Consider the following 27368-nt stretch of genomic DNA (forward strand, 5'->3'; position numbering starts at 1 on the left):
TACATACATACATACATACATACATTATATGTATAATACATATATATATATATATATATAAGTTTAATAAAAATAAAATAAAGTATTTAAAGCACCCACTGTATATGAGAAAAAATTTAGATAGGCTCCATTATACAATTGCTCATTGTTGGATTTTTAGAGTTCGATCGTGAGAAAGTAATTTTTCATGAATTCTTTAATCTTTATAGATGGCTTATTTTTTACCATCTTATAAAAAAAAAAAAATAGTTAAGATGCACATAAACTGACCCGAACACTCTTAACAGCTAAAAATAAAAATAAAAAACAAAAATCTAGTAGGTCCAGTGTAAAATGACATTAGAGTCATTCTCGTTCCTATTTTTAAACAAGATGATAATATATCCCTATCATTAGACAGACAAATGACCATGTTGTGACAGACCAAATAAACCAATTAAATTTCTCATATGAGGCGTGCGTCAAAACAGAAAGCAAGGATGAAGCACATCTGTATTTGTCTGGTTGTAAATACTCCAATATTGACAACTTTTAAGAGATCTCATTCCTCAAAAATTAATTACAATGCCACAAGTCAAATATAATATAAGAAAAAAGAATGTTAATCACAAAATGACTCAGTTTACTTCCTCTAATTACAAACTTTCTGAGGATAGGAACCAACACAAAACAGAATCAAAACCAAAAACCCACCATGGAGGCCATGGCAATCTATCTCATCACAACAAGCTCAGTTGCACTACCAAAAACAAAATTGAGTGGACCTCTTTCAAGGCTCTATTATGCTAACTGGTAAGCTCACGCCCCTTGGACTCTGCTTTCAACTTTTTCAACAGCAAAAATCATATTCATCCATTCTTTCTTCAATATAAGGAAATATGAAGCATCCCTGTAAACTAAACCGCACTTGAACTTTAGTAGTAGTAATTGTTATCGTTGTGGTTCACAGCATTCTTAGATAGCATTGAGCGCACTGCCATTATAGATCGGGGTGGCTCAAGATTTTTCTCCTGCAATGCATTCCCAAGCAACTGTTGCATTTGTGATGCAAATATGTCGTCTAAAATCTGCAAACTCAACCCTATAATTCTCAGAATAGTAATCGTTTAATCAGATAATGAAGCAAATGGTCACACTGATATCGGCATTACACTCTGTTTGCATTTTAGACAAACAGATAAGAAGCAAATAATTACGAAAAGAATATAGTAGTATGATCTATACATGTTCTATCAGAAACATGAAACATGATCATAAACAATATGCCATTCAACTGTCTCCGTTCCAAAAGGGCTAAAATTGTTTTTAAGACTAAAAAAGATGCCCCATTGCACAAGTTTCCATGACTTGAACCAGGATGCTAAACTGGGGTCTGGAGAGGGCAAGATGTTTGAAACTGTAGATAAAATTCTATTTTGGTTCCGGCATGCCTTCCTATAGAATACAGAAATTCAATATACTTCACTGAAATTCCAACCTTAAATGGTTCAAAAACTCAAAACATAAAAACGTGTACTATTAAAATCAAGATGAAATGGTATTGTTCTTGTACTTTGTCATCATCAAGGCCGTTGATAGAATAACAAACTTGTAAAAGGAGAACCAATTTCCAATAGAAGAGCAGGGTGCTTACCGACACTGCGACTCGCGATCCTTTATACCAGGACCTGTTCTCTTTTCTGTTCTCCAAAAACCTCAGCATGTCCTGCAACAGAGGTGATGAGTTACATTTAAGATGTACTGAGAAAGCTTATATCTTGTAAAATGCTCCAATTGCAGCCTACCTGTCCCATCTGATCCCAGAAACCTCGGCAGATTATTATGAACAACTGAGTTTCAAAGACGGTATGGAGGTGATCGATCGTGTTTACCAGGAGATCCTTCAAAGGCTGCATTCTACTTCGAATATCTGGTTCCATTACAACCTCTTTTGAGTCTTGGATTATCTTCTTCAACTTTGTTGTACTCTGCACCCTTGTCTATATTATGGAAAGAGACAAGTCAAGAACCAATTTCCAGAACTATAACTACAGTTGAAGGGCATTTATATCTAATAGTTTCTTTTGCCTAGACCTCAGGCTGTGAGGAGTTTCCAGTTTTTGGCTAGTTGTCTTCTCTTTGTAGGTATGCCTTTAGGTATGTGTTTGGAGCTTTATTGTAATCTCTGTTTTTGATAATAAAATTAATTTACCTACCAAAATATATACATTCTCTATTAAGATGCAAAAGCATATTCGAGTAGAGTCATTTGTATCTATTTACTTGCTTTTCCAATTACCATAGTGTGATCAATTAGTCCAAATTCTACACAAGGTACTTGCTTTTCCACTTACCATAGGTGATCAATTAGTCCAAATTCTACACAAGGTAACTGTAGTTGGGACTACTGAGTAACTGATAAACAAACAAATATAAAATATTCTGCAAGAAATAAATTAAAAAGATGATCTGCCAGAAAGATAAGTGAAGAGCACCCACATTTTCTGCTAGTTTCTCCACCACTGCTTGCAGGTAATTTCGAAATTTGGTTCGCAGCATTACTGTTACTTCACTGAGATACTCTCCTGCGACTGCGTTTCCACCATCAACGATACAAGAACCCCATGACTTCAACTGAGCTTCTATCTTGGGTCGCAGAACATCAAGCATCCACTTCAAGGAATTCAAAAGAATTCCCAGCTGAAAAATCAGGTGTAAGCTATTGTTGCCCGTACAAAAGAAAAGTAACAGTTTTGCAGAACCTTGATAGAAGTGAGTGTAATAATAGCTCACCTCCTCGGGGACAATATAAATGCATACAGTTCCTTTTGCAATTTTCTGTACATACTTGAGGCCAACTCTAATTGGAGTTAGATTCTCCTTCAATGGGTATAAAACATCACTGTACTGCTTGTCCAAAGTATCCACAATATCCTTCTCAACATCGGCTATAGCCTTTGATAGATAGAGAACCAAAGCACATGTAAGGTTCATAAATTTGTGTTAATTGGGAAAAAAAAAAATTAAAGAAACCAAAAAAACAAAAAAATATATATATTTTACTTGGTTGGAACCAAAAGTCAAACTGATCAAAAGCCTAGCAGATCGGATTTACTAATGTTTATGTTATCAACAACATAAAATATTATTTAAGAAGTCCTTCAACCTCCCCATCCTAAAAACTTTAGTCCTAATAAATCACCTAGGATGGACTAGCCATTCTGTTTAAATACTTGTTTTTCAATGTCATAACCCACTTTATTTTGTTCTTCGTTTTCCTTTTCAATATCTTTGGGTTAAAAAAAACTTTAAAATTAAAAAACAAAAAACAAACTCAAGGGACCAGACCAACCAAAAAACCCTGTTGTACAGAATCCCAACAGAATCAGTGGGAAGAGGGTAGGTCCCAAGACCTTCGCTCAAGTTGTGACCAAAAAAAAAGATAGATAAACTTTGGCCCAAGTTGTAACCATTTCCATTCAAAAAAATAATGGTGAAATTGGAATGAAGAGCATATATGTGAACATACATTCTCCAAGATGAGAGTATATTCTGGCCAGCGACAAATAATGACTTCATATTCATTCAGCGTCTCCTTCAGCCGGTCATACATATCATCAACAAAAGGAGTTGTGGAATGTTGTGTTCTAACAGTGGACCACTTAACCTGAAAGTAAACAATTTCTAGTCAGTTATCAAGGATAATTACAAAAATAAACTTGTAGCAAAACTTCATAGCATTACTATTTTTTATTTTTTTATTTTTTTATAACGTTATTATTTGTCTATCTGCTTACTACTCATCAAGGAAATATATTAACTGAGTCTATACCGCAGCTACTTTATATAGGGTTAAAACTGATATCAATCCATCCATCTTCAAGAGAAAGAAGAAGAGACAATATTTCTTGATTTGATTTTTCTGATATAAATAGCTGAAGTACTAAAACTAAGTAATTTTTTATGAGGGTTCCAAAATCAACAACATGCAATGGATTAGATAATCCAAGGGAACCATGCCACCATATACCCTGCAATTATGACTTGTACCTTATCAACCTTGCATGATTCAAGCAAAGCAAGACGTTTGTCTTGAATCCATAGGGTGATATATAAGTGGAACAGCTCTTTTGCATCAACACCACCTTTGATTGGACTGTGGAAAGTTCATTAGATGAGTGAAGATCAGACATAAAAACAAATTTATCAAAAATATAGAAATGAAGTAAGAATAATAATTACTTAATATTCCAGCTAACAAGATCCTTCTGGAAATCAGCTGTTGCAATAACTAGTTCTGTCACAGGAGATGAGGGTCCATTTGGTGGACATGCAACCAAGAATTCACGCAATCTATTGCAAAGCTCCACGCTATATATGGAGGAAGACAGATTCGGAAGTTCTATAAAACTGTCAAAAAAAATCACTATATTAGGCATTAAGAATCAATCATTAACGGTACAATTCAAAGAGAATAAATAACCACATCTACTGAATAGAAAGATTATGATTTAACAACACAAAATCACACAAGAGCTTGACTAGTGCATCTGGGGAATGAAACTGAATCACATTTTTTGCATGACAGTTCGTAACTTAATCCCATTTTCAGCAAAACATGGACCTGAGTCCAATTTTTAAGTCGTTTCCCTGCCTATGTATTAAGTCCTCCCAAAACAATATACCCATTAAGTGGTAATCAGTGGGTCAAGCTGAAGCATTAACATGTTGAGAAACTCAGTTTTGACTTGCAAGGAATTTTTTTTACCTGGGAAGTACTTGCTGATTTTGAATTTCTATGTCGGTAAAAATTTCATTTTTTATATTCAAACAAAGAGATTTCATCTTCTGGTAAGATGTACAAAGAGTCACAGAATCCATCAATGTACTCCCATTATTGGAAACAAACTCATCTGTTTCTGACAAGTGCCTTCTGGACCTCTTTTTGGCTGCAATCTAGACAAACAAAGACAGTACTTCAGAAAGAGAAATTGAAGCATTGAGGCTGAGAAGAAACAGAACCATGCAGAGTTGCAAATACCTGAAAATATCTGCTAAGTTTCAACTGTGCCTCAGAAGAGAGTATGTCATGAAGAAGATTGTATAGCTTCAAAGCAGGTTCAAGAGCAGGTGCGGCCAATCCAGTTGCAGGCCTGAAAATATCCACCATTCCTGATTGTGATGATTCATCAAGTGACTTGTAATTCTCAAAAACCAGAGCAAGAATCTCCTCAATCCGATCAAAAACTTCCCCCAGGATGCGATTCTGGCCAGTAATCCATGAATCATTCACAATATTAGATAGAGAGGACGCACTTATTATGCAGATAATTGCGTCAAACAGTTGTTTTCAAATTTTCGAGAGATCTTTTTTCAGAAACATGAAAATGATATAAAAATGGTGGGTGTTTTTGATCTTTATATTGTTTTGTTTCCGATGAAACTAAAAAACAAAAACACAACCATACAGGCCCAGTAGTTTCTGGGCAGAACAGTCCCCTCCAATCTGATAAACTTGGTACTGGAAATCACTGAAGACTATCATATACTCCTAGCAGAAAAAGATCAAAATGGAAATTAACTTGCACCTCCTGATGACTCAATGCGCCCTTAACATTGCTTTTCATAACTACAGGTACTAGCAACTCATGCACCAATGACAGACAGTCTGCAGTGGGTGTTGCCACATCCATAACATAAGAAAGGTATCTGAAATGCAGTGTGAGTTATTAAAAAAATTTGATTAGTAATGTGAATTGTAACAAATTATCCAAGGATATGTTGAAGGAAAAGATAACACACTTCACAAAGAAACATCAATTTAACATTCAGGAAAACATCCTACCAAATCCAAATACCTTAACTTAGTGTATGCGTCCGAAACTCCATAGTAGGATGCAAACTCGGTTATTAACCACTTCCAGGGACCATGCAGTAACAAATTTCTTTGCTTAACCTGCTGAACTTTCATTGCAACCTCTAACACTAAGTCATATGCCACAGTTTCGGCAACAGAACCACACTAGCGACAAAAAGGAATGAAGTTAGTGGCAGAAAACTAATTTAGAAGCCATTATAAACACGTTACCAATACTCCGCGTAATCTTTCATTGTAATAGAACTAAGTTCAACGTATCCACACAATTAAACATATTTTAAGGGCAAATTACCAACACCCCCCTTGAGGTTTAGCTAAAGTACAGATTGCCCCTTGTAGTTCTGAAAATTACATCACACCCATATAATTTCTTTGCTCCACCCTATAATCCACTCTTACGCTAAAACCACCACAATCTACATCTAAGCCTCCTTATGCAAAATTCCCTAAATTTGTCCTACATCAAATGGTTAGGAATATTCCCACAAATTTGTGAATTAGACAAGATCCTCTCATGTAGAGTAGCAAATACTGAAACAATCTTATGTTTCATTACGTTATAGAGCCTCACAATTTGATTTAATCAAATTTCAAAAATATTATACTGTTATACCATATAAACATACTGAATATTTGTGCCTAATCATATCTTACAACACATTCAATGCAGTACACTTGAAGTTGTAAACACTGATTTCTATCTTTCCTTAGCATTGAAGATATAACAGGGACAACAAGGTCATTCATTAAAAGCCTAGATATCCTGCAAGCATCAATTTTTTTGCGTGGAAGAATGTAAGGGCATATCGCACTATGGCCTGTAGGACATCATGCCATGCTACTTGATACCTCAATTTAATTTGGCAACGTAAATACATCTATCACAAAACAGGTTAGGAAATTTAATTATAGCTCTGATATTCATTTAAGCTACTTATATAAATATATCGTGTACCTTGAGATGACTATTCTCATCTGGACTAGTTGAGTAGCTTATGTACAATTGTATTCTTCCAACGAGTTCATGCTCCGGCTCCTGATAGATGGACCACCAGCGAAGCTTGCCCTGCATTCAACCAATACATAAACCTTCTAGAATAGCTGTCTCTCATCCTAATCCTAGCAGTTAATAGTGAGATCAAAGATCATACTGGGTCTTCAGCAATGGTGGCCACTTGAGCAACGACATGACCACAATGCTTTCCCTTGGAATCATGGACTTCTATAATCAGATCATCTCCAAGACCATCTGGCAAGCTGTATTATGATAGCACAGAAATAAAACCATCCATCTCTAGATAATAGAAAAAAGTAAAGCTATAAAAATAAAATAAAAAAACCTATGTATAACATACAATATATGGGTTTCACTAGATCCGGGCTGCATTCGAACTGCATCCTCTTGAGATGAACTTTTCAGCCCCAACAAACAAGAATATGTTTCTGGCAAAAAGAACAACAGATCACTTTAAGGAAAATTGTTCACAAAAGGAAAACAAACCAATATAGCTGACTTAAGATAATGAAATTTAATTATTGACCTTGTGTAAGGCCAATGTGAGGCCAATGTGACCAGACCATAGTGACCGGGGACAAATCAAAATAAGACTGAACTTGGAAAATGTTCAGGTCCAGATCATCTCAATAATTTTCTGATGTTCTTTTCAGACAGGTTTGTCTAGCTTATGTGCTTCTAAAAAATGAGTAAGCCCAATCTCTATGCAGATTAAGTGTATAAATGTTGTCCTTAAAAAGTTCGAGGAAGAAAAAATTCAAAGATGAAAATAGTATCAAAATGGCTCTGTTGCTTAAGAAAGTTAAGCTCAAGTCAAGTCTTTTTTTATGATATTGTAGAACTAAAAGCTGTAATTTACTTTTATTTATGTTTTTTTCTTACGTTTTCCTTACCAGAGTGTTTCTTAAATTTCATACTCTTTAGCTCTCTTAGCTGTGATGCATGGCTCTCTTTTTTCTTTTTATTTCTTTTTCTTTTTTTTCCCTTTTTGTTACTTCAACTTACCTTGCACTACTTCATAAGATGATGAACTACTACGGAAAGTAGTGGCACCGGCCTTTAAAATCCCAGACACCTCCTTAATATACCTAGTGCCAGCATGCATGTATGCCAAGCTTTGACGTGAAAAAGAGCTGTTTGCAGGAATACGAGGGGCCACACGAACTGTACGAATAACTCCCCATGCAGATGAAATAGTCGATTTTGCATTGGACATATGAAACCGAAGCGATTCCAGTTTTACCATAGAAGGTTTTAGAGATGAAAAACTGCAGCCTGTGGGGAGGTCTTTTGCCATTTTCACTTTTCGAACTGTACAATGACCGCATTTTCAGATTAGATGCAGTACTGAAACCAAGAAATTAGAAATTAATAAATAAATAAAAACAAAGTGGTACCTTGCACTTTCATTTTGCCAAAGGTTTTCTTAGGCTTTACAGCCGCTCCCTCACTGCTTAATTCTGAAGATGGCTTCCTGAGTAGTTCGTCTTCTGGTTGCAGCAATACTTGTTGCAAACTATATTTTACCAAGACAAAAGTTGTAAAGATAAATGACATAAAAATTACAAATCTGAAAGTTCAATTCACGAAGCATATCTCAAGATGTAGTACAAGGCTGAAAAGCAAATTCTAGCATTTGCATATTGAACAGATAACAGAAGGTTCAAAATAGAAAATTTAAGTTTTGTATGCCAGACACAGCACTTTGATTTTCTTCTGTAACATTTTTCGTACAGCTGCCAGTGAAGCGCAATACAGCAAGTCCAAAACCCAAAACTATATTTCTACTTTGTTTCTTCAAGTTTAATAGATAAATATCAATAATCAGTCCTAAAATTCTCTACAAAACAAAACCAAAGAACTACGGACATGAACATATACAATAAAAAAAGAAAATAAAAGGAGTGGAAAATAATTGACAACAAACTCACCCAAATGCATTTCGCAACAGCATACTTTCATTTTCTAAGAAGATGGGAGCTTCCACACAACCCCTAGCCCATGAATAAAGGCATAGCCGAACACATGCATCATACGAAATCACAGCACACCATGGACCTAGGCCACTGAATCCAATTCAAATTAAAAATAAGAACAGGTGATGAAAGCAACAAACAAATCAATCAAAAATCAATTTACTCATATTTTAGTTACCTTGCATGAAATGTGGGACGTTGAGCTGGTAAAGAACTGGAAGACATAGCAGCTTCCACACCACCAGTAGCCCTGTGAAGCATAATGAAGAAACAATACTTATCAAAAGAAATTCCCCCAATGGAATACGAAAAAAACATAATACACTTCACACTTACTTTTGAGCTGGATCACAAATTCTATTTGGAGTACTACCACATGCAGTAGCATCTGCAGGCACGCTTCTAGTGAAGTTTGGTCCATCTGTAGTTGTAGAACCATGTGAACTTTCAGAGCAAGGTGTACCATGTCCTCTAAAAGTTGAGATTTGCTCGGCAACTTGATTAATTTCCTGAACAGAGTCAGCAAAAGGAGGTGCACTGGGGACACCATCATCAAAAAGTTCCTTATTCTGCAATCTTTTGCCTCGAAAATCCTGAAACCAGTCATCCAGGCAAGAGCAGCAGTACAGTGTTGTTAATATCTTATGATTCATGATAATTATATTACGATTCGATATGTTTAGAGGTAAATTGAGACATATTTCCAATTCATATTTTATGAAAAATGTATCTTACAATTCATAATGTGATACATACCATACATGAATACTTTTTTTCTTTAACATTTTTGAAAGAAGCAACTTAAGCTTTTTTTGTGTGAAAATTAATATCATAAGAAAGGTTCAGTAACTTCTTAAAAAAAAGAACTTGTTAAATGAGAAGGGTACTTTTTATTTTGTTTTGTCTAACTTCTTTTCAAATATCTCCTTGTTTGGTATTAGTATTACTATCTTATGCTATTGATTGATACCAAATTACATCAGATAAAACTTAAAAAAAGTTTTTTACTATGTAAAAACTATTTGGGAATATTAAATTTGTAAATCAAAAATTAAATTAAAACATTATGATTTAAGACAATACAAAAAATATATTATACTATTATTAAAAAATGAGATAAAATTGAGGGAAAATTTGATTCAAGGACATAATTATTTAAGTACTGATGCACACATATATTTATTTTTAGGAACCTTACTTTTGTAATGTTATTATGTTAATGATTATAGATTGTTTAATGTTTTATTCTCACAAGATATTTGTGTTTTCAATATATATATATACTTTCAGCTTATTTTTTAAAAAGTCAAAAAAAATTTACGATTCATGATATATACAATAAGATACACCATTTAGAAAATATATAATAAAAAAAAAAAAATCATACATGATTTGTATCCTGATTTGAGAACTATGAGTAGCACAAGTACAAAAAAATATGAAAAAATCAAATATAATCAAATGATAGAATTAATAAATTTGGGAAAAAATAATAAACCAATGAACAACATAACTGTTTGCCTTGCTCTTTGTCTTAGGAACAGCAGTTTAGCCAGAAATTAGTGAAAATGTGTTCAAAGTAAGAGAAAGTCATCCAGATAGTTCAGAAACAGTTCGATTTAAAGCTAAACATAGTTGGCTGCCAATCAGTTTCATAGTTACAAGTTATATCCTTTGCAAATCTTGTACACATGAATTATACGATAATTTTTTTTCAATACATAACCAAGCCAAGCCTTAAGTCCCATCAAATAAGGTCGGCATGTGTACTTGTAATTAACATTAGGTATCCAGCCATCTTAAATAACAAGTTATAATCTAGTTCTTCATATGATATAAACCAATTTGCCTCCAATGTATCATTTTAATTGTATGCTTTGCTATTCAAATCATTAACTAACTGTAAAGTACAAATTCAAAAACAAAACCTGTTTGGCTGTTGTCTTCACATTTGGCTGTGAATGAACACTGGGATAGTAACCTGCTGAACTGCATCTCCCCTGGTGACCTACACTGTCATTGCCACTCCTAAATAGTGTAGACGTCGCTTCAGAGCTAGCAACTGAAACTGATGATTCATCATCTCCCAATTTCTCCAAACAACGACCTTGTTTCCTTTCAATTCTATCCCTTGATGAACTTAATTCAGAATGAACAGGATCATTAGCATAATTAATCTTTCTAACCACAGAATTGGTGCTTTTGGGACCAGTTCCATTGTAAATTTTATCATCTTGGGGTGATGTATCAAGTGAGTAACGTGCACCATAAACCTCATCATCAGAATCCGAGCTTAAGTCCATGTCTGATCCTGACCCACCGCCATTTCCGCCAACAGGGATCGCCGGTGACACGGGAATTACCCTTGATGGCAAGTACCCACTATGGAACTTAGCCGGAGATGGCATTCCATACCCACCAGCACGGCCATAATTCCTCAGCCCAAAAATAGTTTCAGATTGCAATTTTTGAGGAGACATAGAAAAGGGACTGTCTTTCTTCTTCGAAATACCCTCCTAATTCATTGAAAAAATTCAAGCCCATCAATAAATTCACAGTGAATTCAATTCACTACCCTTTAATTTTTAAACATCAATAAAAAAAAAATTAAAACAAATCTTTAAAATGCTAAAAACTAATAGTGATATTAGGCTCACCTCTCGAACCCATCTACGGGCATTATCATCAAGGCCTTCAGTGAACATTGTCAATAGGGTTTTGTGTTCACCTAAAACATCAATACATAGAGAAACAAAATCAATGAGAACATCAAAACTTGTTCAGAAGATACCAATAAACAAAGCCCGTCTGATTCCTAAGAAGAATAAAGAAAAAGAATAGAAAAGGAAAGTGAGATTCCTTACACTATGAAGTTACACAATGGGTTTCTTTACACTATGAAGTTACTGTAATGAGATTCCAAGTCTTCTTTTTCTTTCTGTTTTTCCTTGAAGTTTCTCAACAACCAAACAGAGTATCAAGATTGTATTCACTCACATACTAATCAAAGGGAAGAAAACGAATAGCCAATGTTCCACGAAAAATCAGTGCTTGGGGAATCTGAAACAAAATAAAAGAAACGAATATTATTCAATGTATCACAAAATTCACTTTCTATAAATACATATCAAAACATTAAATCACATACAAATATATATTTATAGAAAGAAAATACATATGGAGAGAGAATTGAGAATGTTGCAAAATACCCAAGTATGACAATGACAGAGAAAGAGAACAGAAGTCAAAGAGACTGCTCTGATTCTGATTATCTTTTTTTCTCTTTTTTCTTTCTTTCTGCAATATGGTTTTTCTCTAACTTTTCTTATTTTTGACTTCAATCACTTTTCCTCTGCTTTTTTTATACATTTGATTGATGAAAATTACAAATTGCAGGATGGGTAATTTTGTCAAAAAATTAAATTAACTCTCTAATCTTAATTTTGAAGCACAGTATTTGAAATGAGATTTTAAATGGTTCTCACTTATTGTCCAATTATTTTTTTAAAAACGAAAAACAAAGAAAAGAGACGTTATAAGAACGATACGTACGGAAGCATAGGATAACGGCGGATTTGCAGATTTAACGGAGACGTGTTAACGTGAAGCTGACGTGGCAAGTCGAATAAGTCCGCCTGCCCCGTTTGCAATGCCAGATCGATTGTTTGGCGCTACACAGGCTTTTATGTTTGTTTAAGTTGTATCTAAAAAAATAATTATAATTTTGGGTATATTTGATTGGATGGATTAGAGTATAGGATTGGAATTATTAATCTGTGGGTCTAATTATCTTATGTTTGGTTTAACATTTTGGTTTAAGATTATTAATCTAACGGATAATTAATCCAACAAATTTGTAGAATTATTAGTAATAAGGTAGGAGTGAGATTATTAATCCAATCCTATTAATCTAATTAGATAGTGAATACTATATTAATTTGATTAGATTATTAATACCTCACTATTAGTCTTTTAAATCAAACATAACATTTAAGTCTAGTCATTGGTTCGTATTTAAAAAAGTAATTAAAATATTTCATAATTAAATTTAATTACATCATATTTTTTAAATAAATATATTGATATTATTATAAATTGAAAGATTTTTTAAATAAATTCAATCGTATATCACTGTAAATGTGAATTTTAATAAAATTAATAAATATAAAGTTTAGATCCTAATAAAAAATATATATTTTAATATATTATAAATAAATAATTAATTAATTTAATAACGAATTAGACCCAATTAACGCTGTGTTTGGTTGAGGGATTTGGAAAGAGGAAGAAAAAAGGTGTGTGAAATTAAGTGAAATATAGATATGTTTTGTTCACATTTCACCTACTTTTTTCATTTTTTTTTTTTAATTTCTCATCAAATCTCCCAACCAAACATAACATAAAAGTATAAATTTCAAATCCAACGAATTTAATATTTCATGCTAAAAATATTGATCCAATTCAATCCTATGCGTTTAAAACCACCGTCCAGAACCTTGGAAAAATATGATTGGACCGGAAAGATTGGGGGGGCCAACGGCCAAGTGCACACACTCTGTGCTGCCATGGAAAAGTAGGGGCCACAAGTCAATTATAAAGAAAGACTTTCAATGTTCTCAATTGGGACTCGGGCTGTGTCCAGTGCTACAAATTTCTTGGTGATTAAGAAATGTTTAATAATACTGACAAAGATGCCTATTGAGGTCACCACTCTTGCTTTACACATGTGCCTTTTTTTCATTAATGCTATGAATAATTATCAAGTTTAAAGGTCAAAAAAAAAAATGAAAAATCCTTAACCCCTTGGCCCTTGAATTTGCAGCCAATTGAATGTGCTATCAGATTTCTTAATATTGTGTTTCATTGGGAGATTTGAGAGGAGATTTGGAAAAAAAAATAGAAAATAAAAAAAAATAGTTAAAATGTAAATAAAACATACATATATTTCACATAATTTCACACATTTTTTTCATTTTCTTTTTCAAATCTTTCCCTAAATCCTCTAACCAAACACAACATAAGTGTTTTATAATTCATACCTAATAAAAATAACGGCAGTGATAGGTAGCTCGAAACCGAGCGGCTCGAAATGGCTCGAATTCAAAAACGGCCTCGTTTTTTAGATGAAGGTGAAGCAGAACCAGAAGCAGGGGAGGGAGGAGGAGGAATGAGGAAGAAGGAGGGATTGGAGGGGGAGGAGGAGAAGGGACTGGAGGGGGCCCAACATTTGGGGCTGGAAGCGGGGGCCGGGGGGCGGAGGCGAGGCAGAGCCGGCGATCGCTGGTGCTGCGACGATCGGCGGCAGCGAGGCGATGGCAGTGGCGGTGGCGAGGCGAGCAGCGACAATCCTCTCTCCCTCTTTCTCCTCTCTTCTTCCTCTCTTCTCTCCCTCTTTCTCTTCTGCTTCTTCCTCCTCTCTTCTCTCCCTCTTTCGAGCCAATTCGAGCCATTGGATTCGAGCTACGGCTCATTTCCATAAAAATAAAACTAAAAACCTTATCATCCACCTAATCAACCTTTCATCTTTGATTTGCAACCAATCGAGTGTGCTCAATTTTGTGTAATAAATTTTTGGAATGTGTCAATCATTAGAAATGTTTCCATTGGAATTCATTCATTACGCTATGTAAAGGTAGCTATTTTTCTTTTCCGTTTTTTAATAATTAGGTGTTTGATTCAGATTGTGTATATTTGAAGTTTTAAAATTAAAGATTGAGCAAATTTCGAATAGTTTATCAGAGTAGCTTGAACTCAAAATTTTAGATTTTATTTTTAAATCTTTACTGCTCTGCCATTTTTTAGGATCAATTTGTAAAGTAATTAATACAAAATAGAATAACAATGTTACATATCCCAATCTAAAAAAACAAGTTTGGTTTTAGTTTTTAGAAAATTTTACTTTTTTATTTTCCTTATTTTATTGTTTTCAATGAATTTTTTTAATATTTTAAGTAATTTTTTTAATTTTTATACACACCTAACATAAATACACATAAAAAGTATAATATTTATAAAAAAAAATTCACTAAATACCAAAAAAAAAATGAAAAATTGAGTACATTTTTTTTTTTGTATTTTTGTGTATTTATTAATTTTAAAAAATGTTTTTCACAAATATTTTACTATTTAGATACATGTAAGTAAAGTACATCTAAAAAAAAATTGCTTAAAATTTTTAAAATATTTACTAAAAACAAAAAAATAAGAAAAACAAAAAACTCAATTTTCAAAAAACTGAATTCAGAAAATTGAAATCAAACACACTTAAATGTTACATATCACTAATTTTATATATGAGTGTTAATATTATTTTTTTCACTAATTTTAAATAAATATTTTCTACTATTTTTATGTATGGGTACAAATATTATCTTTTTCACTATTTTCTTAATATTTATTTTGAGTACTCAAAATAAAATATCAATGACATGTAGCAATTTGAAAGTAGAATATAATTGAATTTTTATTTATTTATTTATTTATTCATTTTTTTTAATCAATAAAAGGAAATAGAGAAAGAGGAACTCCACCACAATAGTGACGTGGGCTCATTTGAGGATTGAATATTTTAGTCAAAAATTTATTATAAGTTATTATATTACTCTTTATTTTTTTATATATTTTTTCGTAAAAGTTAAAAAATTATCAAAACAGTCTATTTTCAAACGAGACTCTAGTCAAAAAATTTTAAAAATCACTATAAATTGTTAAATCACTGTCTTTATTTTTCTATACGTCTTTTCATAAAAAATCAAAAATTAATTAAAATAATTAATTTCTAAACAAGGCTACCTACCCAACCAACCTTAGGGGTTAGTTTGAGAATTTACTTTTTTAATGACTTTTTAACATTTTACAAAAATACATATACATCAAATAAAGAAAATGTTTTTGTATTAATTTTTTAACTTTTTTACTAAAAACTCTTGTCCCAACCAGTCTTAGGTCCCATCTGAAAATTGACTATTTTAGTCAATTTTTTGACTTTCACAAAAAAATGTACAAAAAATAAAAAGAGTAATGTGATAACTTAAAATAACGTTCGAAACTTCAAAAAAATTATTAAAATTTTTATCAAATATTTCACATGAGTGTGACATCCATATTAATTTGTCACTAACATTTTCCAACAATTTATAGGCTTGGTTTGGGAAATGAGTTAACTTTTTGACTTTTTTAACTATTTTAATCTAAGGCTAAAAAGCTTGATTTGATTTGGAAATGATTTTTGACTTTTTTGTAAAAGAAAGAATTTCATAATTATAAATTTAATGTGATATTTTATCTTATTAAGTAAAAAAACCACCATCTCAAACGAAGGCATGGCATCTTTCTAATTTTATTTATTTTTGGCTATAAATCCCCACTTTCCAAATGGGAACCAACAATTTTTGCACAATTAATTAATCACTATAATTGACAAAATTAAGGTCACATTCATAATTAATCGTACTACACCTAACTAACAGAGTCCGGTCTCAAGTGTCTATGTCGCGAGAAATTTTTGATATTTCATTAACCACAATGCCAGCTGTCTATCTAATGTCTTGAGAAGAGCTTAGGTTGCTCATTCACATTTCATGGCGGCCATTCATAGCAATCCACGAAGACTCGCATCAACTTGTAAAACTAACTGGAGATGATAGAATTGTGCCCGGCATTGTTATTAATGTAACAACGACCCCAACAACAACGATAAACAACATACCCATGACAGTTTTCTCAAATAATGTAGTAGTATTTTCCGTAAATAATTATGGTACATTCATTTTTTTTGTTTTTTAACACCATGGAACTTCCATTTCAAGCTTGCAATATTCCCACCAATCCAATTTCCCAGTCACAAATTTACGTTTAAACACACATGATAAAAGTTCAAAAAATTACTAAAAAAATTTTAAAAATCAAAAATTTGTACCCAAAAAAATTAGAGATTCTTTCTTAATCTTTCTCTATATACACGTTTTGTCATAATAAATAAAAATAAAAAAATCATTTCTAAACACTTCAATTTTCTTTTACCTCGTAAAACTACTAAAAATTACACTTCAAAAATGAATATGAGTTTGGCAGCACCAGTTTTCACTAAAAAAAAATGACTTCCCCTCTTGAATAACTTTGTGAAAAAAAAATTAAGGTAAAAGTGAAGGGAAAAAAAATTAACCTTATACTTCATTAGCTTTTCGGTCACTCATTTCTTTTATCTTCATAAATCTATCTGCAAATTCTAAAGGGTCACTCATTTCTTTTATCTTCATAAATCTATCTGCAAATTCTAAAGCCAAACTAAGCGTAAGAGGATCACGCTTTGCCTAAACACGGTTTGCCAACTTAGGCCAAGTTTGAGAAGACTAAATAAGTGCACTTTTTGACTTTTTATGAAATATGAATTGGATTTGGATTGGGTTTGAAGTGATGTGTTAGAGAGGTGATGTGACTTAAATAAGATGATGTGATTTAAATAGGATAGTGACTTTTTAACTTTTTAAATTTTTTAAGAACTGCCAAACTTGGCCTTAATGGATTTTTCCACTTCCTCAAATCCAGCTTAAAATGGGATACACAACAGAGAGGGATGCTTAAACCACACAACTCAATCCATAAAAGCGAAAAGCATGAAACCTCGATGATGTGTCCACAAAATATATCCAAAGACACCCAACTCAAAGTATTGGCAAAACAATATTCAATGATGAGCCAGATTTCATTTAATTCAATTTTAATCTCAGACATATAAACTAGATCACAAATAAAAAACAAGAGCATGAAGTGCGGCCCAGTGGCTTGGAGGAATGCAGCCTGCCCATCGAGTTATGGGATTTAAACCAGCAATGAAATGAGTGAAATGTAAATAAAATATAACTACATTTTACACATTTTCCCTTTCTCTTTTCATACCCCTATCCAAATCCATGAACCAAACCATGTCTTAGTCGGTATAAGGATGGATTCCAGTGTCCATGGGGAACTAGAGGAAGAAATTTTTATTATGTTTACGTTTATGTTTACCCACAAGTTCTGAAGGAAAAATGAAGATAATTTGATAAGGATTTTGATTTTCTTTCCGAATGTAAAAGCTAGAGATAAAGCCTATATATCCACAAGGTGGCATGAAAAACTACCAGTACTCTACTAGAAAACATGTTTAACTCTACATTTGCTCATTTCATGAAGCAGGCCACACACTGAACAGTATCATGGTCCCATGTCAATCATCATTTGAACCGACAACCTGCTGCTTAATCTCTAGAATTTTGGCAACCAATTCCTCTCTATTTTCCTGCAAAATTCAGATAAACCAATTAGTGTTGTCCTCTATAGTAAGGTGGACAAACTCAAACCAAAACCACACATAATGACTACCTTAAAGATTAGGTAGCGCTTGCTGAACCATACTGTGTAGCCAATTTAGGAAACTGTTTTTATAGAATCAAATAAAAAGTTCAGCAAAGGAATATAAATAATTTCACAATTCCATGAAGCTCATACCGTTGGAAAGTAACTCAAATACAAACCAAAGGAATAGAGTCAATAGCACCAACAACGGCAGTTGCTATCCACAAAGCAATCAGGGCACCGCCACCAAATAGGAGAATTGAATATGTATCTTTAGAGTCGAACTGCAGCCATTAAGAAGTATGATCAATATGGCCAAGTAGCTGTTAAATGCAAATCTACTACTATCTAGATCAGTTTATGAACCATAAATCTTAATTTCCCAGCTGCCTGTGCAAAATAAATACCAGAATCTGATTCAATGATGGGAACCATACCCAAGAACTGACTATACAAAAATGAAACGACTTTACTGCAATACTAACAACAACTGAAGCGTAATCATTCAATTTGAAAGTAGCACCAGCATAATTCAAAGAATCAAAACTGGATTGTAGTTATAAATACATCAAAAGGAAGCAACAAGATGGGATTTAAGAAAACTGAATTGAAAATTGTTGTTTAAAACCAAGAAACATCTCACAAATCTATAAAGTATAATTTTTTATCAACTATAGTCCTGAAGCACCCGCATGGATCAACTTAAAGATCCCGCTAGTAGAATTAGAAGATCACAGTACTGGAATTGGGATCCAACATTGATGAACAGAAAATTTTAGGTGTGTACTGATACTCAAAAAGGAAGTAGAATTGAATAATTAAAAAAGAAACAGCGGAAATAGAGGGATAAAAACCTTGATTAATTTGCAATTCACAATTGACCTGCTTGTTAACACCCCATCAAATATTAATACCAAAATACAGTCAAAATTTGCCAAAGCAACATATACTCTTTACAAAAAATACATAAATAAATAAATAAATAAATAAAGAGTGAATTACAAAAGAACAAATAACAGATCAGGGGGTATGGATAGAAAACTTAAACTGGTATAACAAATAGGAGGTTGCACAAAATAAAAAAATGTGGGAATGGAAAATAACAGATCATGGGATATGTATACGAAACTAAAACTGGTATAACATTTGTTGCTCAGTTAACCGCTCAGGATCAACATAGTTGTCGACATTTCATCAAGTTTTTACATAAAAACTTTCAATCAGTATAGCAATCATCACAGCAACATCCTCTTCCCCTCATAGACTTGAAAAATCATTAAATGATATGGAGAGAGAAAAATCTGAGGACTCTACATACAAACAAGACCAATATAAAAAATTGAAGATTTAAAAATTCAATCCATCAAAGTAGGCAGTGGACAGATATATGAGATAAAAAAAAACAATAATAAAAAAAGTAGGGCAAAGTCAAAAAATCTCCCTAGCTAATCTACCCCCCTCCCAGACCCCATCCAATAGGGGATTAAACTAGGCGTACTTTTTTAAGATTCCAATACCCAAAAAATTCCAATGTAGAACATAAAAAAGCATGCCAAAGTTCCAATAAACTTGCTATCAAATCAGCTCCAACGTTGATTCCAGACGTTTGGAAAGAACAACTGAGAATTTTTTAAAAAATAAAAGGTAAGAATAGAAAACATAAGAAAGTGAAAATAGAATATTGAAGGGCATAAGAAGAAGAAAAATTAGGTTGCTCAGGTAACCGCTCAGGATCGACATGATTGTCGAAATTTCATCAAGCTTTTCTAAATTTCAATAAGTTACAGCATTCATCACAGCAACCAATTTTGATTTGTAGAAGCCCTCTCATTTGGGTCACCCTTTGCCATTTTGAAACAATAGCTCATAAAGGGTGGAAGGCAGATAGTCTAGAAAGAAGGAAAGATGGCAAACATGTACAAAAAAAACAGGGATCAAAGCGCATTACCAAAATAAAAACTCTGCCAGAAAAAATAAACCTTTACAAAGAGAACTTCAACATACATAACCCTATAATATACATATATTAGTGACAAAACAACAAAAATAAAAAGGTAAAATAAAAATAAAGTTACTGTGACCTAGTTCTAGAATCACTCTTTTCCTCAAGCTCAGAAGCAAGTAGGGGTGGACATGGGCCCTATGTAGCACAGACACGGACACGGGACACGACACAAACACGTAAAAACACAAATTTTTAAAAAATAGGGAACACGACACGCTAGGGACATGTTTAATATATATAATTTTTTTTATATATTATATGTAAAATTAAAAAATATATACTATTTTTATTTATTTATTTTATTTATTATATGTAAAATTAAAAAATAAATATATTATTTGAATTTATTTACAAAAAAAAGGGTGTAAAAAAGAAAAAAGAATAAAAAGAATAAAGAGGGCGTGAGACAGTCAGACACGTAATAAGGAAGAGGGAAGAGAAAGTGAGAGTCAAACAGAAAAAAGGGAGAGACAGAGAGCGAGAGCGAGAGGCGACGATCAGAGAGCGAGAGGCGAGAAGAGAGAGAGATGGACAGAGAGAGAAGAGATGAAGACGATGAGAGACGAACACAGAGAAAGAGGAGACGAACAAAGACGCGAAAGAAATACCTCGATCAGAGACGAAGAGGACTCGATCTAGCCTCGATATAGGCTTCAATAGGTTCTCTCTCTTTCTCTCTCTCTCTCCCTCTATCTTCAATGGGTTAGAGTTTCTCTCTGTCTCCTAATTAGGATTTCTTTCTGTTTACAACATGTCCACGACGTGTCAAGTGTGCCCGAAAGAGTGTCCACCTGCAAAAATTCAAAAAAAAAAAACAAAAAAAACAAGGACACGTTAGGTCGAGTGTTGGACACGTGTCTACCGCGTGTCTGACGCGTGTCTGTGTTTGACACGTGTCCGACACCCATATGCTGCCACCAGTGACATGCCCGTGCTTCATAGCATGGGCCAAACCAAAAAAATTAAAAATCGCATCCCATGCCCATGTTCACTAACAAACTCAAATATTAGGGAAGCGTTTGGTTATTTATATTTACAAAAATTTTATAAACTACTTTTTCTTATTTTTAGAAAAACATAAACTACATACGCGTTTGGTTTAAACAAAATATTTTTAAAAAATTAAAAACATAAACTAAAAAATATGTTTGTTCAAGCCTAAAATATTTATATTTATTTTTTATTATTTATGACGATAGGATTATACACATTATAATTGAAAAAAAAATTAATTAAAAAAATTAATTGAAAAAAAAAATTGAAAAAAAAAATTTGTTAGTCAAATTTTTAAATTTCTGTGTAAAACTCAACATAAACTTATTTTTTGAGTATACATTTTTTTCTCAAATTTACAAACTGAGACAATCATTTATAAACCAAAAAAAATTATCAAACAAATTTTTATGACAGTTTTTAAAATTTTTGTAAATATAAACTAAAAACGAAATGGTTACCAAACAAACCCAGATAATAATAAGCTAGGAAGGGCTTTTAACTTTTTTAAATTTTTTGACTTTTTTGTGAGAGAAAGAATGTAATGATTATGGGTTAAATGTGATGTTTTGTAAGCTAAAAAGCCTATTTTATTTTTTGTGACTAAAATAGCCAAAAAAGCCCCAACCAAGGCTTCCCAAACGAAGCCTAATAACTTTGTAGTTGAGTTAGCACAAATACTAGGCATTTTACCCATTACATCATAGCCTCAGTTCAAACCTTGGTTTATGCATTTTCCCCCTTAAATACATTTTCTTTATTTAAACAAAAATAAATAAAACTAAATAATTATATATGTATTTATACAAACCAATACATACATGTATATTATATAATACATTAATAATGATGTCTAGGCGGGGCCTCAAAGGCTATTCCCAGCCGATAAATATTCAGCCTAGCCCCGACCTAAATATCCTAAGGAAGATCATTCTTCAATAATATTATTTATCATATGCAGAATTTAGCTTGCATGCATGAATGAATGCATAGAAAATCAACATTTGGGAAACAACGAGGACAAAAGAAAAATTATTTAAAAAAAAAAAAAGGGAGAGCAGGGGTGGGGTTGACAGAAATGGAAAATTGAAAAACAAATGGTGATGAAAAGACAAATAATCCAGAGAATGTGAAACTCGAGTAACAACCTAAGATACATGGTATCTTGATTTTATCAAGCATTCAATATATGTTGACTTGAATTAATTTGAGGCATTTATCTTGCGATTTAATTACGCCTTTAAATTAACCACTATGAAGCACGGGTACTCCAAAAATAGTGTCGTACACGCACCGGGTACTTACCGGGTGTGGGTACGCGTACCAGTACGGCTGCACGCGTACCGGGTACGTCAAAAAGTAGTCGGGTACTTCTGCCTCAGTTGGGTACGGCATGGGTACGGCTCGGGTACGGCATGGGTACGCCTTTGGTGCGTTTTGGGTACGGCGGGGGCAGAAATCAAATTTTCTGAAAAATTGAGGGGTACCGGAGCAATATTAAAAAAAATTAAAAAAAAAAGAAAAAGAAAAGATGTGTATACGAATGCCCTAATCTCATCACTTTTTTGCCCTAATCTCATCGAAGCAAAGAGAAGAGGTGACTTCGACCATTACCCTCTTCTGCGACTTTGAAACAGAGATCGACTTCGACCCTCACCCTCGTCTGCGACTTCGAAACAGAGATCAACTTCGACCCTCACTCACCCTCGTCTGCGACTTCGAAACAGAGATCGATTTCGACCCTCACTCACCCTCGTCTTCGACTTCGACTTCGACCCAGAGATTCGACCCTCGCCTTCGACTTCGACTTCGAGCTAGATATCGACTTCAACCCTCGGCTTCGACTTCGACTTCGACTTCGACGCAGAAATCACCCTCGTCTTCGACCCACGGCATCAGAGGTATATCTCTTCATCTTTATTTATTATTTTTTTTTTCTTGTTTCTTCTTTAGTTATTAATACTGAAAATGCTAATAAATATTAGATATGAAAATGCTAATAATCATAAATATTATTATTAGTTATTAATAATAAAAAATTAGAGATGAAAATGCTAATAATTATGGATCTTTTAACCATAATTATAAAAAATAAAAAAATATCGGCGTACCGCAGCCGTACCCGTACCATACTTTTTTTGGGGTTTTGCCGTATCGGCGTACTCATACCCATACCCGTACCGTACTCGTACCCGCACCCGTGCTTCTTAGATTAACCAAGGTGGGAAAAAGAATTACAGATAAACCACAACAGGGTCTAGGGGTGGACAAGAAATTGGAACAAAATAAGACAAGAAGGAAGATGTCAATTTGCACTTCAATGACATAAGCCTAACAAGTGAAATTAAATTCAGTCAAATCTGCAAGGCAACCACATCAAGTTTCATAATCCTCCAAAATTAAGAACCAATTGTAAAACACTTGATTCAAACAAAAACAACTTCTTTTAACACGCATTTGTTACTGAAAGTGTTGAAGTGACTGAATATGCCAAGTATGCATTGTAAAAACTTCTCCATTCTTCTTTTACTTTCTGGAAACATATTTTTTTTTTTAAAATTTAAAAATTCTCATTTCAATCTCCTTAATTTCACATTAGCCCTCCCAATCTCAAAAAAACCTCATTAACAAAGCAATTTTGATTGTTTATAAAAGAAATTCAAATTTTAACCCTCCAAAATTGAAATAAATTTTACTTCGGCCCCTCAAAATTTAATAATTTTACATTGGTCCCTTGTACAATTTTTGGGTCCACCATTGGGCCCTACCACACATCATTAACTTATTTTCTTAGAATAGTTGGGATGATTCAAAGGGCTAATCTTATCGCAGTTCTGATTTTGTACCAAACACTTACAAATACCATAACAAGGAAAACTATTTCATGTAACAATATGCACAAACTAGGGGCACCTTCTACCACAACATGCACTAGGGATTAGTAATAACCTTTATATCAAGCTCGTCTAGAAATTCAAATGCTTGCACTTGCCCATCCAGGGCAGATTCTTCTTTAGCCACTTCTTTTGGTGCAATTTCAGCATATGAATTGTTTTCAACCGGTAGAACTTCTTCCACAGTAACTACTCCAGATTCTTCAACATATTGGCTTGGACCGCTTGATGTGTCTTCAGATGTTGATCTTAGAGAGGAATTTGTGTAATAGAGCAATCCTGAAAAGAAAACGAAAGTGTACAATTTTAAAATTTCAGATTGTCTCATCATTTCTATATCCCCAAGCTAAAACCACAAGCCAATAAAGGTAGTATCAGCTCCAAAAAATTACTTGGTGAGCGGAACTGCTACAAAAATAAAATTGCAAGCAGTTATTTTTAAAAGGCCAAAAGTTGTTTTGCTCAAATGGGAAATAAAATTGCAAGGCGATTGCAATTCTATTCCCCAATTGAACAAAACTTTTGGCCTTTCAAAAATATAAGACAAAATTAACAATTATGGTTTACATCATAGAATCACCAGCATCTGCATGCATGCCCAAACCAAAAAAAAAAAATCAAATGCTTAACAAAAATCATTACTCTAAAACCAAAGAACAAAGTTCACAGTAATAAGATTTCCTTGCCAAGGTGTAGCTATATATATAACCTACTACATATGTATATAATGCGTGATTTCAGACTACAGTTTGGTTGAGTTTTCAGTTTGTTTTTTTTGGATAAATATAGTTCGACAAAAATAAACAAGAAAGATACTAATTTAGTTTTCAAAAATTATTTCCGCCGAAAAAAAACAGAGAAACCATAACAAAATGATTTTTTTCGTAAATTAAAAAAAAAATACACCGAACTAGTTTTTAATTTTAATTTTTTTTTTTCAGAAAACAGTTCCGAAAACTCGACCAAACAGAAAATTTTCAGCAATAAGATCACTGTAAAAGCACTAGCTACATGTGCACATGTGAGCGGGTGTATTTTACAGGAGGACAAACACATCTTCCTTGAACAGAGAAGTTACCAAACAAGAACACAAAGAGTCCATTGGATAGCCAAGTATAGCAGAGCATAAAGGTAAATCAAACACATATCTATAAAGACACAAATAAAGGCCCTAATCGTCCATTACCATACCAAAATTCTGAAAACTAACTCGAAGCTTTCACTATGTTGATGTCTAGGGTTGAAGAGAATGGAAATGCAAACCTTGATTGGTGCGAGGGATTGAGAACTGCTTGAGAGGTAGAGAGGATTGCCATCGGAGACGATGAGTGTGATTAGAAGTGAAGAGTCTGTGGTAAGGAAGATTGGAGAGAGTTGAAGCAATACAGAGCTCCATTTTCTGAGGCAGCTTAGGCAGGACAAGGTGTTTGGTGCTATCTTATAGGAGTGCTGCCGAGCTAGGACTTGGGGTTTGTGGTTACCCTAAACATACATCGAACGGTCTAGAATTCGTGAAGGTTTGCCCTCGGGATATGTGTTTTATATTATCTTGAAGTAAATTTTTTAAAAAAATTATTCAGCTTGGTTCGTTCTAATTTTCAAAAAAAACACTTTTTAAAAAATTTTATTTTTCGTATATTAATATTTTTAATGAATTTTTTTTAATATTTTAAGCATATTTTAAAAAAAAATTAGACACACCTACTATAAATACACTTAAAAAGTATAATATTTGTGAAAAATATCTTTAAAAAATCACTAAATACAAAAAAATATAAAAAAAATACAAAATTCAATACATTTTTGTATTTTTGTGTATTTATTAATTTTTTTAAATATTTTTTAACAAATATTTTACTATTTTAGATACATCTAAGTAAGGTGCATCTAAAAAAGTAAAAAATTTAGTTAAAATTTTAAAAATATTCACTGAAAATAAAAACAAAAAATAAAAAACTCAATTTTCAGAAAATTGAATTCAAAAAACTGAAATCAAACACACTAATTTTAATTATCTTGAAGTAATTTGATATATTGTCTTGTACATAAAATTTATAAGTTAACTTTTTAAATTAGTAGTTCAAAAAATTAAAAAATAAATCTATTTAGTGCAATTTTGATAATTTTTATTAAAAAAAGTTAAACTTGATTAAATGAGATTAAATAAGTTATGACGTACTTCTTCTTGTTACGAAAATATACAAGTTTAAAAGTTATAATTAAGATAAATATATAATTTTATTATTAAATGAGAAGTGAATTGATATTTAACAATAATTAATATGATATTTATATTATTAATCTAATAATTTAAGTCACATTTCTGTGTATTTCAATTTCATAATTAAAAATACAATATAAATATAATATACACACGGATTTCTAGTCTTTAAGATTAAGAATGTTTTAAAATATTTTCAAACTTTCATCATTTTCTTTTAATTTTTTTTTATCTAATTTGATTTTAAATTTGAATAAAAATTTTGATTTGATATGAAGTACTTTAACTTTTTCATTAATTTTTTATCAATTTCTAAAAGAACTTTCATTCTTATCCCAATTTTTTTTTTCCTTTTCACCAATTTTGACCAAAAAAAATAATTTTTAACGTTTGATCTTTTTAAATTTTTATTAAATTATAATTTGATAAAAAAATATATTAAGGGTTGAAAATTCTTTTAATTAGAATTATAGAAAAATAACATCTTGAAATAGTCAAAGTTTGAGTATGTGGTTGGTTGAAATGTATAATTTAATTAATTCTCTTCTCTTCTCATATTTGTGTAAAAATTGACACTTATGACTACATCATTATAAGTCAGATTATGAAAAAAATTTGAGGTGTCAAACATTTTCCATTTCTAATATATTAAAAAAAGAAAAAGAAAAAATGTGCAGTTTTTGGATATGTGTTTATCAGTTTTGTTTTATGGACATACACAATTGATGTTTCAATTTAAAAAATTAAAAAGTAAAAAAAAAACAATAGATTAGGTTTTTTTACAGATAAAAGAAACCATCTAACTCTTCTATATACTATTTAAGATAGACTATTTAATCACATAAAAAAATAAAAATTATATTCAGAGATTGTCCCTATATATTATGCTATTACAACTGCAACAAATTAACTATAATATATATGAAAAGTTATATTAAGTTTTCATTTTCAATTAATTAAATTATAATTAACAATTAACAAATAGCAGTAATAGTATAATACGATAGAAAGATGATAAAAATAAAGAACACAATAATATTTAAAAGTTTAAATTTACCTAGTTATACAAAA

The 27368-nt window shown here is 32.3% G+C and overlaps 2 protein-coding genes and 2 non-coding genes across 5 annotated transcripts; all 4 read right to left on the reverse strand.

Annotated features, from left to right (window-relative positions):
* Positions 1-521: 521 nt before the first annotated feature.
* On the reverse strand, positions 522-12303 carry LOC114297880 (uncharacterized). Of its 2 annotated transcripts, none has more exons than XM_082888570.1 (24): positions 11997-12303; positions 11713-11908; positions 11506-11576; positions 10777-11364; positions 9185-9441; positions 9027-9098; positions 8804-8938; positions 8270-8388; positions 7878-8183; positions 7213-7300; positions 7009-7114; positions 6813-6923; positions 5838-6001; positions 5568-5688; positions 5021-5245; positions 4748-4935; positions 4222-4389; positions 4030-4135; positions 3509-3646; positions 2773-2934; positions 2479-2679; positions 1785-1979; positions 1634-1705; positions 522-1067 (listed from the first exon to the last, which is right to left on the reverse strand). In XM_082888570.1, exons 3-24 carry the CDS (start codon positions 11551-11553, stop codon positions 915-917), a joined length of 3723 nt encoding a protein of 1240 aa, XP_082744696.1. In that variant the 5' UTR covers positions 11554-11576; positions 11713-11908; positions 11997-12303; the 3' UTR covers positions 522-914. The 2 variants fall into 2 exon arrangements, with proteins under 2 accessions (XP_082744696.1, XP_082744699.1); XM_082888573.1 differs by having other exon boundaries at positions 12058-12179.
* Positions 12304-17632: 5329 nt separating this feature from the next.
* On the reverse strand, positions 17633-25584 carry LOC114297876 (protein CURVATURE THYLAKOID 1D, chloroplastic). Its single transcript, XM_028242355.2, has 5 exons — positions 25340-25584; positions 24132-24355; positions 18364-18468; positions 18212-18264; positions 17633-18128 (listed from the first exon to the last, which is right to left on the reverse strand). Exons 1-4 carry the CDS (start codon positions 25470-25472, stop codon positions 18220-18222), a joined length of 507 nt encoding a protein of 168 aa, XP_028098156.2. The 5' UTR covers positions 25473-25584; the 3' UTR covers positions 17633-18128; positions 18212-18219.
* LOC114297886 (small nucleolar RNA snoR128) lies at positions 19334-19428 on the reverse strand. Its single transcript, XR_003641688.1, has one exon. It is a non-coding gene; the product is annotated as a small nucleolar RNA snoR128 (small nucleolar RNA).
* LOC114297887 (small nucleolar RNA snoR128) lies at positions 19896-19986 on the reverse strand. Its single transcript, XR_003641689.1, has one exon. It is a non-coding gene; the product is annotated as a small nucleolar RNA snoR128 (small nucleolar RNA).
* Positions 25585-27368: the final 1784 nt, after the last annotated feature.

The sequence above is a fragment of the Camellia sinensis genome, chromosome 1 (assembly GCF_055761805.1).
Source record: "Camellia sinensis isolate YWXY chromosome 1, ASM5576180v1, whole genome shotgun sequence".
In the NCBI taxonomy this organism is placed as follows: domain Eukaryota; kingdom Viridiplantae; phylum Streptophyta; class Magnoliopsida; order Ericales; family Theaceae; genus Camellia; species Camellia sinensis.

Bases quoted from the DNA above. Each gene is read 5' to 3' on its own strand.
- LOC114297880 (XM_082888570.1), bottom strand. From the start codon at position 11,553: ATGTTCACTGAAGGCCTTGATGATAATGCCCGTAGATGGGTTCGAGAG. The intron at 9,442-10,776 runs GTTTTGTTTTTG...GACTGGTTTCAG, and splicing joins TGAAGACAACAGCCAAACAG to GATTTTCGAGGCAAAAGATT. The intron at 4,936-5,020 runs GTATTTGCAACT...TTGTTTGTCTAG, and splicing joins AACTTAGCAGATATTTTCAG to ATTGCAGCCAAAAAGAGGTC.
- LOC114297876 (XM_028242355.2), bottom strand. From the start codon at position 25,472: ATGGAGCTCTGTATTGCTTCAACTCTCTCCAATCTTCCTTACCACAGA. The intron at 18,469-24,131 runs GTTATTACTAAT...TAATGGCTGCAG, and splicing joins TAGACGAGCTTGATATAAAG to TTCGACTCTAAAGATACATA. The intron at 18,265-18,363 runs GTTTGTATTTGA...CTATAAAAACAG, and splicing joins CTATTGACTCTATTCCTTTG to TTTCCTAAATTGGCTACACA.